Genomic DNA, 16,215 nt, shown 5'->3' with positions numbered 1-16,215 from the left:
CATTTCCCAGAGTGCCGTGCGGCGGACACGCGGCCGGCGAGCGGGGCGTGGCGTGGCCGGCGGCCTGCGCGGTGACGTAACCGGGGGGGCGTGGCCTGCGTAAGAGCGTGCAGCGGGGAGCGGAGACGGACGCTGGGGAGGGGGGGGAGGTGTCCGGTCGCGCGCAGGCTGCGGGCGGGGCGGGGGTTGTCCCGCGGAGAGCGGCGCCGCGTGCGGGACGTACAGCACGAGAGCGACGCACGGTCCACCGGGGGGGGGGGGGTGTGCGTGAGGCCGAGGCGGGGCCGCCCATTGGCTGCCGGTGCGGGGGGGGGGGGGGCGGTGTGGAGCGGGCGCTGTGGAGTTGAAGCGGCGGGGGCCGGCCGGGAGCTCAGCGGCTCCATGGGGCCGGGGCCGGCCGGGTCGCGCTGCCCCGGCGCTGCCGTGAAGTGACAGCGGGTGGGCAGCGGAGGCTCCGCTTGCGAGCGGTGAGGCCGAGGGCTGCTGCCGGCTCCGGGCGGGGGGTCCGGGGAGCGAGTGAGGCTGCTGGGGCGCTCCCCTCCACCCCCGCCGCGCCGCCGCCCGCCGGCCTACGCGGGGGTCGCGGTGCGCGGAGGGGAGCGGCCGCGCCATGAACTACCAGCAGCAGCTGGCTAACTCGGCAGCCATCCGGGCCGAGATCCAGCGCTTCGAGTCGGTGCATCCCAACATCTACTCCATCTACGAGCTGCTGGAGCGGGTGGAGGAGCCGGTGCTGCAGAACCAGATCCGCGAGCATGTCATCGCCATCGAAGGTGAGACGGCGGCTCCGGTGCGGCGGGGAGCGGGACAGAGGCGGTGGGGGGATCCCCTCCATGCCACGGCCCTGCACGCAGTACAGTGCTGGCTTGCTGGGAGCAGCCGCCTCCCCAGTCCAGGCTTTATCGGGTGGTAAAAGGGTCTCTTGGCCTGGTCCCCATCGGTCCCCATGCCCAGCACGGCTCCTCGGTGCGGGTTTTCCTCCGCAGCCGAGCGAGAGGTGAATGTGTTGAGAGCACGGCGCTGCGGGGAGAAGTTGTTTTGCTACTTGCCTGCGGTCCTGCTGGGACTGAGCGGCGGTGGGGAAAGGACGATGCTCGCTTTGCCTGCAGAGGGGTGGGGGGAAATGATGTTTTCTTCGGTGTTGTTTGTGATTTAAAGACGTGTAAAGTGCGAGTTGCGGTTTAGCGGCGGGTACGCAGGGTGTGCAGCTGGGTACAGAGCGGTGCTGTGCCTGCGCAGCGGCGTGAGAACAGCTTTGGAGGCAAGATGGAGATAAGTCTTCTGAGCTTGGATTTACGTGCGTCTGTCCCCGAAGGAGCACTACGGAGACTCGCGAACTGCTTAGGATGTGCAAAATAAGAGGAAAAATAGTCAGGATTGGGAAGTCTGGAGGTATTTTTCTTAACTCTCTCTGGAGTTCAAGAGAATGGACGGAATTGGCCAAGAACGTGTATTTTAAGAAGAAATTGTTGAGTTGTTTTGTGCGAGAACTCCATAAGCTTTGCATTGTGTGCTTTAGCTACTGAAATAGCCTGCCACTCTTTCGGAAGGGGTTCAGGCCAGCAGAGTGTGATGTACAGCAGCTGAAACACAGAGCTACTTAAAAACATCTTGTGTTGATGGCCTGCTTGTCCTTAAACTATGTGCGATAAAAAAGTCCCGATGGAAAAGCTGCTCTTGGGGTTGTTGTTTGAAAGACTGTTGTTGGTCTGGCCCTGCAGCCGTGCGGCTTGAATAGATAGGCATAATGTTTAATATACAGACACAGGCGTAATAGACATAATGTTAACGTTTTAGGGGGGAGGAGGCAAACACCCCCCTTTAGTGTCTTGCATAGTGAGTCACTGAGGCTGGCAGTGCCTGTCACTTATTAAAGAACATGCTCCCCAGCTCAGTCTCTGCACCCGACTGAGTGTGTGCATATTCCCTGTTGTGTTAGTCACTGTTGAAGTTGTGGTGCGTGGTTTTAGCTTCCTGGAGTCGGGGTTGTTCCCTCCTGAGAGTCATTTATGCTGTCTTCTTTCACCAAAGAGATAGAAATGTGTTCCTTTGTGTTGCTGGAAGGACGTGGCACAGGTACCACAGTCACTTTCTTGCCTTGTGTTTTGGGTTTTTGTGGGATAGATGATGCCTTCGGGGAACTTCTTTTTTTTAGGTGGTAAATAATACATATTTCTGTAGTACAAATGCGTTTCTTGAATTAGATGCTTGGGATACAGTGATGCAGCAAAGCTGAGGTTGAAGGAGGATGTGAAGTACCGCATGTTATCTTCACAGCATGTGACTTGTGTTACTCTTTACATGTATTAATGATTTGTGTTACCGAAGAGAAGCTCAGTTCATTTGTCAGTCACAGAGACTTGAAAACCAAAATAGCAGCCTGCAAATGTGTTCCCAAAGCAGAGTAAAATTTGTGCAGGCAATTTGCTTAGATTGGACACTGAGTCATGAAACCAGTGGATGTGATTCATGGGGAAGTTTTATCTAGGAAATGTGTGTATTTGAAGTCTTGTCTGTTCTGAGGGCTCTTCACCTCTTAAATGTTAAACATTGCATGTAGTTAAAATAACCCCAACATCTTCCTTTATCTGTTCCTCAGTGATTCCAGCTTGTAAAGCTGTGTGATGATGCCTTGTGGCATGGAGTAAGAACTTGGGAACAGTTATCTCTGTGGCTGTTTGATTCCAGTTCTGCTGCAAAGAGTTTAGTGTTGTAATGATGCTCCCCAAACCACAGAACCTTCTGAGTTCAAGGTGCTCAGCTTTTTCACTGACAGCATGGAGCTGTGCAGGTTGGCATGGGGCAGGCATGAGAAAACATTAAGTAACTTTCTGTTGAAGTAGTTCCTTCAGCAGAAGGACAGCTGTTATCCGTTAATCAAGTCTCGTTAGTTCAGGCTGCTTTAAGCTACAGGTGCTCCTTGAACAGCTTAAATAATACCTTTCTGCTCCAGAGAGGCTTGGCAGCTCTGGAGGAGATGGTAGCTGGAATCTGAAGCAATTTGAAACTCATTTCAGTGGAAATAGAATCATAGTATAGTTAGGGTTGGAAAGGACCTTAAGACATCCAGTTCCAACCCCCCTGCCATGGGCAGGAACACCTCACACTAAACCATATTGCCCAAGGCTTCATCCAACCTGGCCTTGAACACTGCCAGGGATGGAGCATTCACAACCTCCCTGGGCAACCCATTCCAGTGCCTCACCACCCTAACAGTAAAGAATTTCTTCCTTATATCCAATCTAAACTTCCCCTGTTTAAGTTTCAACCCGTTACCCATTGTCCTATCACTACAGTCCCTAATGAATAGTCCCTCCCCAGCATCCCTGTATACTGTTGCTTGGTCTCAGACTTTTGGTTTCCATATGGGATGGCACTGTCTTCCCAAATTCCTGGCCAGTGTTCTAGTGTTGGATAGAGCTTGGAGCAAGCTGCTCTGGTGGAAGGTGTCCCTGCCCATGGCAGGGGGTTGAAACTATGAACTTAAGGTCCCTTCTCACATTAACCATTCTGTGATGATTGCCAACACTTGGGATTTTATTGGCGATGTGAACTCTAGGTTTTGAGTTGATTATAAGCATGTTTGGACATACTTGCTGGACTGCTGAAATAATGTGAAATCAGAACTGGCCTTTCAGCAGCAGCAGCAGGCTTTGATATTCAAGTCCATGAGTTGTACCTAAACCTAAGAGAGCAAGTGCTAATGCTCCTGATTTGGGTCTTCAATTGACATGGCAATGTCTTTTTGCACAGAGTTTTTTTTCCTTATATCATTCTAAGTTAGGTGTGATACTGGATAAAACAGCTCTCTGTGGGATTAGTTCATTAGTTTTATCTCACTGGAGAACTGGGTATGTTGAGGTTCTGTTACACAGACTTGCAAAGTCAATAGCTTAAGAGCGTATTTCCATTTTGTTTTGATATGAAACTCACTAAGTAGCCAAACAGTTTTAGATACTATTATTTAGACTGTTTACTGTAGTAAAACCTGTCTTCATGTGTTCTGTAGTTCATGCTCAGTTTGGTGGGTAGATGCATCAGAACTTGATCAGTATTTAGCAGTTTTTATATCAAGAATATAGTGTGCCTAGGAATGGGATGAAGAGAAGGTGAATTTGGTCTTTAAAATGCTGGAGGCATGTGGAGGTTTCAAGGTATGATGATCTGAAGGTGTGCATTTAGATATGTAAGGGTAGGTAGCACTGAATACATCAGCTCCAGTTTCAGTCATCCAGACTGAGACTGGTATTATATTGTTATAAAATGTTCCAAATGATGCAAACCCAAGGAAAGAGAGCGAAAAACTTAATTTCTGATGCTACAGAAAAGGATTTTAAACAATTCACCAGTGTTGATGTTGTCTTGGCTACTATCATATAAAGACACTTTTGCCAATGTACTTACTCTGAACAGATGCTAATGCAGCAAGTGTGGAGCATCTGAAATAGTTTGCTATCATTTTACACTTAGCAAGCTCATCAAAACATGTTCTGCTTCACTGCGGGGTTGGAGCACGTTTTCCTAACTGGGAGATAACTGGAATCCTCCACTAGTAAAGCAAAGATACTAAAGACACAGGCTTCAGTGTGTCTTTCCACCCTGAACAGGAGAGCTGATTTTATGTATTAATCAAAGGGGATTTTGTGCTTTAATTCTTACAGATGCCATACCAGCCATTGCTCAGTTATGAATTGCTGTCCTCCAGCTCATTTTGTCATTCCTATTCTATTTTTAATGTTAAATTGCAAAGTACATTGTGAATGCTGCTTTGAGTTTTGCAATGATGGCTCCAGAAGTGATCAAGGTTTTAGAGCAAATATGAGACCTGTATGCTTGGAAATGACATGTCCAGGACAGTGCAAAGATGCTCCTGCACCAGGCAACAGTGGGTGGGAGGGAATGGTAGGAGGTATAAACCTTGCTTTGTCTTCTCCTTCAGTCACTTTTAAAAACATCTGATGCATTAGAGGCATCTGTGTTACCTGATGTGGGACTCCACGTTGGTGTTATTACCTCTTATGGCCATTCTTTTCTTGGAGCCCTTTAACTTTGCAGCTCCTTAAATGCTGGTGTTGAGTATGTTGGGGGTTCAGTGCTATCCTGGGATTGTCTTATAGGAGAAGTTATACTCGATTTTGGAGTTGAGGTAATATGTTAACACTTGTGTTGCTGCTGAAGTGTATGAGACAACTGAGTTGAAAAATGTATATCCTCCAAGAGCATTGCTCTCTGTTGTGAAATATAAGACCACAGCCCTTTTTCCTGCTTAATGTACTTGTTCTCTCCTGCTTGATGATAGAAAAATGACAGGCACATCAATGAGCAACCTTCTTTGGCTTCCTAATGTGGAAAGAATATCATTATTAGTTGAAAACATGGAGCTTTGCTTTAACTTGCCACCTTAGTGATAACGTAAGAGTGAATCATTGCTGCATAGTAGCTGCCTCTTAATAACATGAGCCTTCCTGCAGATGTACACAGAGCTCATGACAAGGAGCAGAAGCTGATTGTAATACAAGAGTTGGCATAAAGTTGTATCAGAGCCACAACTTGGAAATCCTAGGATGGTTTGGATTGGATGGGATCACTCTGAAAGCTATTTGAATACCAGTCACCCCCTTTCCTTAGCTGTTCTGTTGAAGCAGACTTTGATCCAGCAGCTGGGGACCTCCATGCAAGTAAATAAGCCAAGCTCTTAGGGAGGGGATTTCTTTGGGAATATGTTATATTGTTTCCATACATCAAAAAGATTATGTTATAGTTCAGATGTTTAGGGCTAAATGACCAAAGCTGGAAACCCCCCCAGGTATTGCATAAGGCTTTCATTGCAATCACCTTAATAGCAATCACCATAATAGCAATCACCTTGTTGAAGCTATTGTTATCATTGTGCTATCACCTGTGTAATTTGGATCAAGCTGTGAAATTCGAAAGGCTAAAGCTGGTTCTCCAGAGAGCCATCTTGTTTCAGATTCCTGGGAAAGAAGGCAACAGCAGAGCATGCCGGGAATGCGCTTTTGTGTTTGTTTGCTGGGGGATTCAGTCTGTGTGATTCAGAGGTAGGGAATCTGAACCCATTATCTCTACCCAGTGCATAAATGCATCTGGGTAAGTACTGAGCATGCATATACATGGAAAGCATTGACTTGGGCAGAGCCAGTGCAGTATGTTTGGAACAAGTCACTTAATGCCTTTCTCTGCTGGTTGTGATACCCGACTGTGGACCAAGTTGTGTGTTAACCTAGCTAAAAGGTAGCATTCTATCTTGCTGTTTGTGACCTTTCAGTGTGGACAAATTGATGTAATGCAGTACCTACCCTGTAGTTTTGGTGGCTAGTATCAAGATGGAGAGACCTTTCTTTTTTAATGAGGAAGGTAATCAACTTGTGCAAGTGAAAATCCAAATGCTTGTCCCTAACTTTAGCTGCAAAGTTAGGTTTGATAGCTGTGACTGAAGTTACTGGCATGGCTTAATCCACATTGAAATGCCTGTGCTTTCTGGCTGCGAGTTCCATGCTTTGTCACTATTCTCACTCAGCAAAAGCTCTATGCTTATATATCAGATGCTTTGAGCGAGTGGCACGCAAGTTATAAATCCAGAGAAAAGCCTTAAACTATTAATTGCTGAGGTTAACTTTTTCCCTTGTGCAAAGAAGGAGACGTGCTGGGGGTTAACTGATGATGGAACAAATGTGTTGTGAGGCTTGAGGCTTTTCAGGAGCGTGCCAGGCTTCTCCCACCGTTTGCTTTGGGGGATTAGTTTAAAGCAGCATGCAGTAATGCTGAACCGAGAGTTCATGCTGCTGTGTATACAGATCAGTGCTTTTAATTCTATTTAAACTGGCAAATGAGTCTTACTCCCTAAGAAGATGGGGCACTCAGCAAGGCAGCAGGTTGCACATGTGCTTTGCTTTGGCTGATCTCAAGCACTTTGGGAGAGGCACCATACCTTGTGACATGGATTGCTTTGTTTATGTTCCGCATTGTGCTTAGTGAAGTACAGAATGGCAATTGCATGTTTTAAAGGTGACGTAGGTGCTCAAGTGGAGTGTGTTTACACCCCATGAAAAATACTGGTACCCAGCTCTGAAAGTACCCATAGCTTAAGTTCAGGTTGTTTGGCTCTTGGATCATGTAGTGAAAACTGATGTGGGAACATGATGTATGTTATTAATTGTTAATAGTTAAGGGGTGCACTTGTACGTGTTTGACTATGGTATGGTTAGAAGTGAAATAAAAAACCCAACCCAAAACACACTATATTTCTTTGGTAAATGATGGAGGTTGGGAATCACAGAATAGCATCCCAGACTGGTTTGGGTTGGAAGAGACCCTAAAGCTCATCCAGTTCTGACCCCCTGACACAGGCAGGGGCACCTTCCACTGGAGCAGGGTGCTCCAAGCCCCTGTGTCCAACCTGGCCTTGAACACTGCCAGGGATGGGGCAGCCACAGCTTCTCTGGGCACCCTGTGCCAGCGCCTCAGCACCCTCACAGGGAACAGCTTCTGCCTAAGAGCTCAGCTCAGTCTCCCCTGTTCTGGCAGGTTCAAGCCATTCCCCTTGGCCTGTCCCTACAGGCCCTTGTCCCAAGTCCCTCTTCAGGTTTCCTGCAGCCCCTTTAGGCACTGGAGCTGCTCTAAGGTCTCCCTTTCAGGAGCCTTCTCTTGTCCAGGCTGAACAAGCCCAGCTCTTTGCATCATTCTTTCTTAAAAGCAAAAACCTCAAAAAGTTCAAGCACAGAAAAAAAGGTGGTTCTTTTTTAACTCACTCCAGCTCCCCAAACAAAGGCTCTTTTTGTCAGTCACCACCCTCACAGTGAAGATTTTTTTGCCTAATGTTTAATCTAAATCCCCCCTCTTGAAGTTTAAAGCCACTAATAGTGCTAAGTAGTTGAAAAGCTTCAGCCCAAACTGAGGGATACCTTGTTCTTTACTGCAGAACAAGCAGGAATTGGTTTTGTCCTTACCAGTAAGCAAGGTAAATGGCAGTGCTGGTATTTTCGGCACATCTTTGAAGCAGGGGTAGCGTAAGCTCCCAGAGTCATAGTAGCTGAGATGGAGAAGTCAGTTGCATTTCAACTGTGTGACTTTTTGCTGACAGATGGAAACATTTGCTTTTGCAGAGGTTGGTTTTTCAGGGTATTCTTTGACTCACACACACACACACAGAGCTTTACATCATTTATGGGGAAGAAACCTAAAATGATTCCTTAGTAACCACAGTGGATGAAGTTCTCTATTCTGGGAAGGTACTGAATTAAATGGTTTCAATAATCTGAACATCTGTAAGAATAAGAGATTTGTCTTCTGCAATACTAGGTTTTCTCCTTGACTGCCTTCCAGCACTGCTTGTGCTGTATGTCACCTACACTGAGGGAAATCTGTGCCTATTCTTCTCTTATATTCTCACTTACATTCTCACAGTAACATGAAATAATTGAGCAAAGACAGTGCTAGCTATGGACCAGTTGTGAGATGCTGCTATTTGATTTAAAGACTTCTGTAATTGTGTACCATTAGGACATAAATATAGTTTCATGGAAGTCATCCCTCTATGGAGAGAGACACAGGGAGTCCCATGGTGAAGTGGTGGTTAAGTTTTGGGGTTTGAAGTTATTGGTGTTGAACCTTGTTGCTGAACCTGTTTTAGTGTTCAAAGGCAGTGAGAAGATACAGTTCAAGTGCAGTATTCAGCTCTCCATTTTGTGGGTACAGGGCTCTGAAATGCTCTTGGAGCGATTCGGTTAAGCTTTAAACAGGATTTGATGAAATCAGGAACACTTCAGTCTGTGTGGAAAAGCTTCCCGACTATTTCTTAGTCTTCTGGACAGAGCTTTGGATGCCAAGTTGTTTGCCATTAACTTGTACTTCTGCAGTTACGATAAGGTTAAAAATGCTGCAAGGATCTTGTGACTGATGTTGGAAGTAAGGCTCCAATGCTGTCTGATTCAGATGGGTTTGGGCTACCAGGGATCTGTGACTAGTTAGAAAGCTTGCTTTAGATTTGAGGTTCCAAGGTGGAAAGAGAGAGGCGGTCAGGTTCTTTTGTTAGGAGTGAATCCTTTGTGGGCAGCTGGTAATTCCAAAGCCCTCTGGAAGTATTTAATGTCCTTTTGTGAGTGGCTGGAAGCAGATGTGTTACTTAATCAGGATGTGCACATTCAACCTCATTAATGCCAGGTTTCTGGCTAATTCTGTCTGTAGGGCCTGTGTAAGTGTACAAATACAAGTGTGTTAAATGGCAGTGTGTGTCTAACCCGGTGAATGACTTGGGTTTTCCTTTTCCTTCTTGCTGAAGTAAGCTTTAGTTAACCACTTCAGGAAGCCAGTACTAAAGCCCCAGGGTTGAGGTGTGTGAAATGGGTAATTTCATTGTCTTGTTTCATAGCTTTATTTGTTTGCATAGTTGGATAATGATTGTCAGCCTAACGATTAGGCAGCTATTGTGGTAAGTTTCCCTTCTGTATGGCTCTGCAGGCAGGCAGAGGGCCTCTTAAGCTTACTGGAATGGAATCCACAGCAGTATGGAAGGGATTGAAGGAGTGTTCAGAGCTTCAACCAAACCAATGCTCACACAAGTTAATGTGAAACCTGTGGAGAGCCCACTTTGACTTGAACTTGGTTGTGCTTACGTTTTCTATTGAACTAAAGCTGCAGATGAGATTCTTCCTGACAGTAACTTTTCTGTTCACTTACACCACTGCATGTGTACTTCACAGCTGTATTTTCCAGTAACATAAGATGCATCAATGCAGTTGCTGCTGCAAGATTTTGTAGTCATGCTGTAACCTCCTACTCTGCTAAACGTGTGGTAGTGCACAAATATGTGATTGCCATTATCTTACTGGTGCCACTTCCTGTGCTCAGCAGAGCAGCCGGGAGCCTGTCTTTTAGGTATCACAGCAACAGTGTTCTCTAGAGGAAATATGCTAAAAGCATGGCACTCAGAGGGCCCAGACAGCAGGCATTTAAATGTATACCACTTCACTTGGCTGATGTGTGTGTATCCCAGTTAACCACTTGTGAACCATAGCAGGGCTTTGTGCATCACTTGGGCACCAATGCAAGACAAGTGCTTCAGGACCTTTAAATAAGGAGGTGGCTGGCATATGAATCTGTGCTAACGTGGAAGGTGAGAGTAGCAGGGAGATAGCAGTGAATTTCCTCAGAAGTACTAAGCAATAAGATAAGAAATAAGCAGAAGTCAGATAGGAGGTCACTAAATTGCCATACATCCTCATACCTGCTGTTCTAGATAGCACTGGAGGCATAGTACGAAATGGGTATCAAGTTCTTGAGACAAAGATGGGCTGTGTATCTCTGATTTGGATAACTCAGCTGTTTAGCACTAAAGCTGGAATGATAGCTTAGAAAATCTTTATAGGTATGGCATTTGATAGAGAGAATGCTGATAAAGCAGTTAAAAATCATTTTGTCATGAATTGCACTGGCTCTGCTCCTGGCTAGAAGGTATCCCTGCTTGTGTTCCCCAGGTGCAAGTGTCAACCATCAAAACTAAGGAATAATGACAGAAGGAAAGTAATGTTCCTTTGCTTTTCTGAGCATAAAATCAATTGAAGTTGTGATAGTTTATAAATGCTTTTCTAGTAATGTTTTGTTAGTGCTTTTAATACGTACTAAAGTCTTAATAGGATTACTTTCTTTTTTGATGCTCTAATTATAGGCTCAGTAGTGGTTTTCCATCAAAAGACATTGCTCAGAGAGCATTTGGCTTGGATTGCTCGTAAAATTTGGGATTGAAAAAGATCTATGGATCTCGGGGCGGGCTCTGCACAGGATGGTGTCCATGACATGGAGCTGCTTTGCATGAAACTTGACAATGCTACTGGTATGCCCTATGTGCAGAAAATCTATAGCTGCAGCCTTAGTGCATTGGGGCTCTCCTAGAGTCATTTATCACTTTCTATGGCAGTTCTGTTACTTGAACCTGAAGCTGTTGGTTCACTCTTGGAGTTGAATAAATGAAAGCAGGATGGAATAGAAACAAGCTCTGGAAAGCTATTCCTTTACCCTGTGGCAGCTCATCTATTCAATCTCATTTCATTACTTTTCTCATGCAAAATAAGGCTCTTAATTTCAACCTGTGTTAATTAAGCTTCACAAACGCTGCGATGAGATTGCAGCATGGAATAGCATCTAGATGGATAACAGTGCCTTAGCTGATGGGTGGAAGGATCTTGCTGCTGCCTTCTCTTGAAAAGCTGAATTCGAGTGGGCTGGAGCTGGCCAAAAGGGCACCACTTGCTTGAGGCAGAGATGCTGGGAATACATCGGTGTGTAACCCCCAGAGAGAGGCAGTGATGGTGTTAATCAGCTGCTAAGGCTGCTACCCAGGCAAGACACAAATATTTACAGTGAGCATCTGCCTTGGTAACTGCTTCATGCATTTTAAAGCTAGGATTTTAGCTGAAGTCAGGGTTGCTACGTGGCTTACAGAAAGACAGTGCTTCTCTGGGAATCTTTTGCTTACTGGAACATCTTGCTTCCTGCATCATAGAGTGAATGCAGTTAGCGCATTGCTGGTTTGATTTATGCTGCTAATTGCTGCGGTGGTTGATGTGAGCTGCATGTACTAATTGCTCGCTTGCTAGTCCTTTCCAATTTGTCTGACAAGAGCTTTTAAAATAGAGCGTTACATATTTTTTACCACTGGCCTGCAACAGAAACAATTGGGAACCCCTGTTTTCTTCTACATGCCTGATCTTGTGTACTTCTCCATCCAATAGCTAAAGGGGCTATAGGAAACCTGGAGAGGGGCTTTGGACAAGGGCCTGTAGGGACTGGGTGAGCTTTAAGGAGCCTTCCAACTGAAACCATTCCATGATCCTATGATTTTACTCGCTGTAATGTGGCTTTAATGTAATCTCATTGTTGTTCATCATGGTGTTTAAATAACCTCTGGATAAATACTTTTCCAAAGCATGCTGTGGGTTTTTGTTTTTGCCCCCCCATTCTTAAACTGGAACATTGCCCTTATCTGTATGGTAAAGCTAGAATATGTATGATAGTTGACTGTGCAGTTTTAGCTAGTGAAAAATAGGATGTGCCATTTGAATTTGCAGTGATGCATGCATGCCTCCAGAGCAGCAGAAACTGCAGTGAGCAAAGCATATGGGTTTTGTTTAAGTTAGTATGTCAATAAAGTGGTTTATTCAGACTGGGCAGCTATCTGCTATAAACTTGCCTGCAGCTACCATCATCTTGGAAGAAAGCAATGCTAGTGAGCCCCTTGAGAAGTCCTCTGGTATTCCTTGATTTCAGTGAAAGGTGCTATCAGAGGGCCCTCTGTTACTGTGCCATGTTAATCCATTTCATAGCATCACAGACTGGTTTGGCTTGGAAGGGACATTAGAGCTCATATGGCATATTGAAGCTGGCGCATGGCTCTTTAGGTTAATGCAGAGGTCTTGTGCAGGTTGTGGGACTCATTAATGGGCTGTGTACAGGCTGTTTAGGCTGTAATGATGTTGTATGCTGTCAGTGTTGGTAACACCTGAGCTAAGTACACTGAAGCTGGCTTGAGTATGCTGAGAAAATCTGGTAGTTTTAAATGGGATGAGTTTTGAGATGTGTTCTCCAACAGTTGTGTGTTGAGAAATGGTTAAATAGCCTGCACATGAAGTGTGTCTGTTCTCTCAGTGTTAGTCTCTTGCCTGCCTCTTCTAACCTTTTAAATCAATAAAAAGCTGTGTCAGCAGAGGGAGGACCTCTGGGGAACAGATTCCCTGTACAGTCATTAACATAGAGCTTTCACTGGGGATATGTGTGGAGAAAGCTGTAGTGTGAGGCATCCCTACCCATGGCAGGGGGGTGGAACTAGATGAACTTAAGGTCCTTTCCAACCCTAACCTATGATTCTATGATGCTGGAAACCCCTCTACTGTCTGTGACTCTTGGTCTGGTCAGGTTGATTCCTGTTAGCTTCACTTGTGTTGTTAGGGGTGTGTTTGTCCTGGGTGGACCATGTCTGGATGGAGGAAAAAGATATTGTTTGTGTGTGTATCAGGTGCTTGTTGAAGCATTAAAGGTATAAAAAGCTAAAATGAAGAATGCAGGAGGCCTAAACTGGAAGAGACACGGTTTAAATGTCCATAAAGCTCTGAAGACCAGCAGGAGTGGTAACATAACACTGACTATGGCCTTCAGGTTTTGTGTTGCCAGAGTACCGGGGTACCACTATCTTGTAGAGACTCAAATCAAGACCAGTGGTAGTTAAGATTTGAGTACATGGGAGTTGTGTATGAGAACTGTATGAGGTGTAATGTTCTCCTTGGAAAGGTGAACAGATAGAAACTTCTATGCTGATGAGAAATGTGAGATGCTAAGTTATCACCTGGGGATAGAGTTTAGGGTTTAGTTTTTAATCTTGCAGCTTGTAAGTAAGTAATGCCTATGAAGCTGTGCAAATTGAATTTAATGGTCAAGATAACTATATACACTTGAGGCATGGCATAGGTAGTGGGTTTCAAACTTGAAAGAATCTTTATTTTCCTTAGTGTTTGCTTCAAAGCAGGACAAACAGCCCATTGAAAAGGAGGGGATGGCTGCAATATAGAGGCCTTAGTGTATGTTGGTTTTACTGTAGCAAACTTTATGGATGGTTGCAGGCTGGTGGCTTCTGGAAATAAGCAACAGCAAATTGTCATAATGCTTCAAGACCAGTGGCTCTTCCTGGGAGACTTGGGATATAAACCAGACTGACAGAACTTGAGGGGAATTCCAAAGGCTTCTGGAATATCATTTTCATCTGTTGGAGTGTTGTGAGGGCTCTGACACTGGACTTGGCTCTGCTTCTGGTCCCTCTGACTGCCACCTTTAAGTCTGACTTCCGTATTTAGCGGTTGATACATAGTGTATCATAATGAGCATCTGATTTAAAAGGAAAGGTTTTTAGCTATGAGTAGGCTGTGGCACTTGTTTAATTTGCATCCTCCATCTACTTGTCAGGAAACGTATAAATTTGCAGTTAGCTTTGAAGTGTTTAAAATGAAAGAGTCCTGCGTTCATTTCCTGAAGGGAGGAGTGACAATAAATCAAGTTACTTTTATTTATGTTGCATTCAAGTGCAGTGTGACAGGGGAGGATTTGTAGGAAGGAATATGTAAAGCGCCTTGCTAATGACAAATTGTGACCTCAGATTGCAAGAACTGAGAGAGCAAATCTAATTCTGATCCCATTTGGTGACTCTGTGATTTTTCCTGGTTGCACGTGAGGTTTGCTGTTAAGATGATGGTTTTCATCCAGTGGCCAAACTGACTTGGGTAAAAAGAAGCAAACATTCTAACTTAGGCTTTGTGTCTGCTCTCTAGGAGGTGAAGGCTTTATGTTGAGTAAAGGATAAAGTATTTGCTGACAGTTGGCCTATTGCTAATCTTATGTAAATGATGTATTGAGCAGCTGAGGCCTGATTAATAATGAATAAAGTAGCTGCAGTACTAAGACAGTCTTTGGGGAAAACTACAATAACCAAGCTTGGTAAAACTGTCTCCAGAAGGCTTGCAGGGTAAGTTAGTCAGGTAAGTTTGTAACCTGAGGGTTGTATTTCTGTGCTCCTTTGGGCCTTAGAATTATTACAGCTTCCATTCAGCTTGAGTTCAGACCGAGGTGATGTGCTGCTTGATTCCCAGTTCAGATTTAGCTGAAAATAATACTAGGAATGTGGAAACTTTTATGTAAAGTGGAGCAAAAATGTATGAACGTTGCTGAAAATGAGTGTAGGTCTTCACTGAGAGTATAGCTTAGAAGTGGGTGAGCCTGTAACACGTAATTCACTCTTGCTAAAAGAGGAGTGTCCTTCCACCCCATCACCTCTCTTGACAAGTTTTGGCCTTTCAGAAATGAGCTTGGTGTAAAAAAGAAGTAAGTGGTTGCTCATTTTGATGAAGAGCAACAGTTCATTGGGGACTGTAGTGATAGAACCAGGGGTGATGGGTTCAAACTGAAACAGGGAGATTTAGGTTAGATATAAGGAAGTTCTTTACTGTGAGGATGCTGACTGGAGCTGAGGAACAATTCCTGCCCCACAGGGTGCTCAGGCATTGGAACAGGCTGCCCAGGGCAGGGCTGCAGGCACCGTCCCTGCGAGTGTTCACACACCATGGAGATGAGGCCTCAGTGCCATGGGGCACTGGTGGCCTTGGCAGTGCTGGGAATGGTTGGACTGGATGCGCTTAAAGGGCTTTTCCATCCCATATGATCCTATGATTCTGTGTGCTGTGTCCTGGGCTTGAATGAAAGGAGCAGCACATTCCTGAAGTCATATTGTTGTTTTATGCTGATGCTGCTCTGTGTTGACAACCTTCATGGTATAATTTAAGTAATGTTTTAATGAATGGTCGACTGTGGTAATTTGTTAATGTTGAGATAATTGCAGCACTTACAGGAGCAACTGTTGGCCAAACCAGTTAGTGAAGTTTGCATTGGACACTTGGCATTCTCTGGAAAACGCTGATTTATCCCAAATGGATAGATGTATGAGTGCTTGAGTAGGTTTAACTGCGTGTCCTTGCACTCAGTCTTTCCAGTTTGTACTATGAGATTAGTCTGCTCTGTATTTGCCCCCTTCTGTCAGTGGGTGTGGAGGACCATGCCATGCTGCCGAGGTGAGAATTCTGATGATGCACACTTTTCTATGGATACATTTGGCAGGAATTTCCCTGAATGACAAGTAAGCCAAGGAGCTAGCATAGATCCGCCTTCTCATGTTGTCATTATACTTACTTTTTCCCAGCTAATCTGGTACTGAAGTGTTTTGGTAGTCTGGGATGCTGACTATGGAGTATATCTCTATATAGGTGCATTCTGGTTAGAACTGGAACCTGTCTGCTCACAACATCTTGAGCTTTTAAGGACTGATTCTCAGCACTGCTGAATAATCACTTGTATACTTGAACCTTTATTTTTAAGGGAATAGGAACCTCTTTTTAGTAATTAAGCAGCCTGTGTATCTTGAATTTGTTGCAATATAAACTCCTGCAAGAAAGGAAAATACATGGAATGATGCTGCCTATGAAGTAAATGTCTAGTTATCAAAGCAGTGGCACTGCAGGGGACTGGCAGAGTCAATCTGTGCTGGGGGGAATAGAGGGAAACAAGTCCACTGGGTGTGAATATCCTCAGTGGATGTTTTGCACCAGTGGACAACTCTTAAAGGTACCTGTAGCTGCAGGCAGTGAGTAAAGGAGAATCATCATC

The 16,215-nt window shown here is 45.0% G+C and overlaps 1 protein-coding gene across 2 annotated transcripts in view; it reads left to right on the top strand.

The window, feature by feature from the left end:
* Nucleotides 1-602: 602 nt before the first annotated feature.
* The window catches only part of AGAP1 (ArfGAP with GTPase domain, ankyrin repeat and PH domain 1), a 316,234-nt gene continuing 300,621 nt past the window's right edge, over nucleotides 603-16,215 (top strand). For both annotated transcript variants that reach the window (XM_034065690.1, XM_034065689.1), the window contains exon 1: nucleotides 603-773. In XM_034065690.1, the coding sequence (XP_033921581.1) occupies nucleotides 611-773 (163 nt within the window). In that variant the 5' untranslated portion in view covers nucleotides 603-610. The remainder of the gene's footprint in view (nucleotides 774-16,215) is intronic.

Source organism: Melopsittacus undulatus, chromosome 8 (assembly GCF_012275295.1).
Source record: "Melopsittacus undulatus isolate bMelUnd1 chromosome 8, bMelUnd1.mat.Z, whole genome shotgun sequence".
NCBI classification, from domain to species: domain Eukaryota; kingdom Metazoa; phylum Chordata; class Aves; order Psittaciformes; family Psittaculidae; genus Melopsittacus; species Melopsittacus undulatus.
The sequence above is the reverse complement of the archived record's forward strand: the minus strand, read 5'-3'. Positions and strand labels throughout refer to the sequence as shown.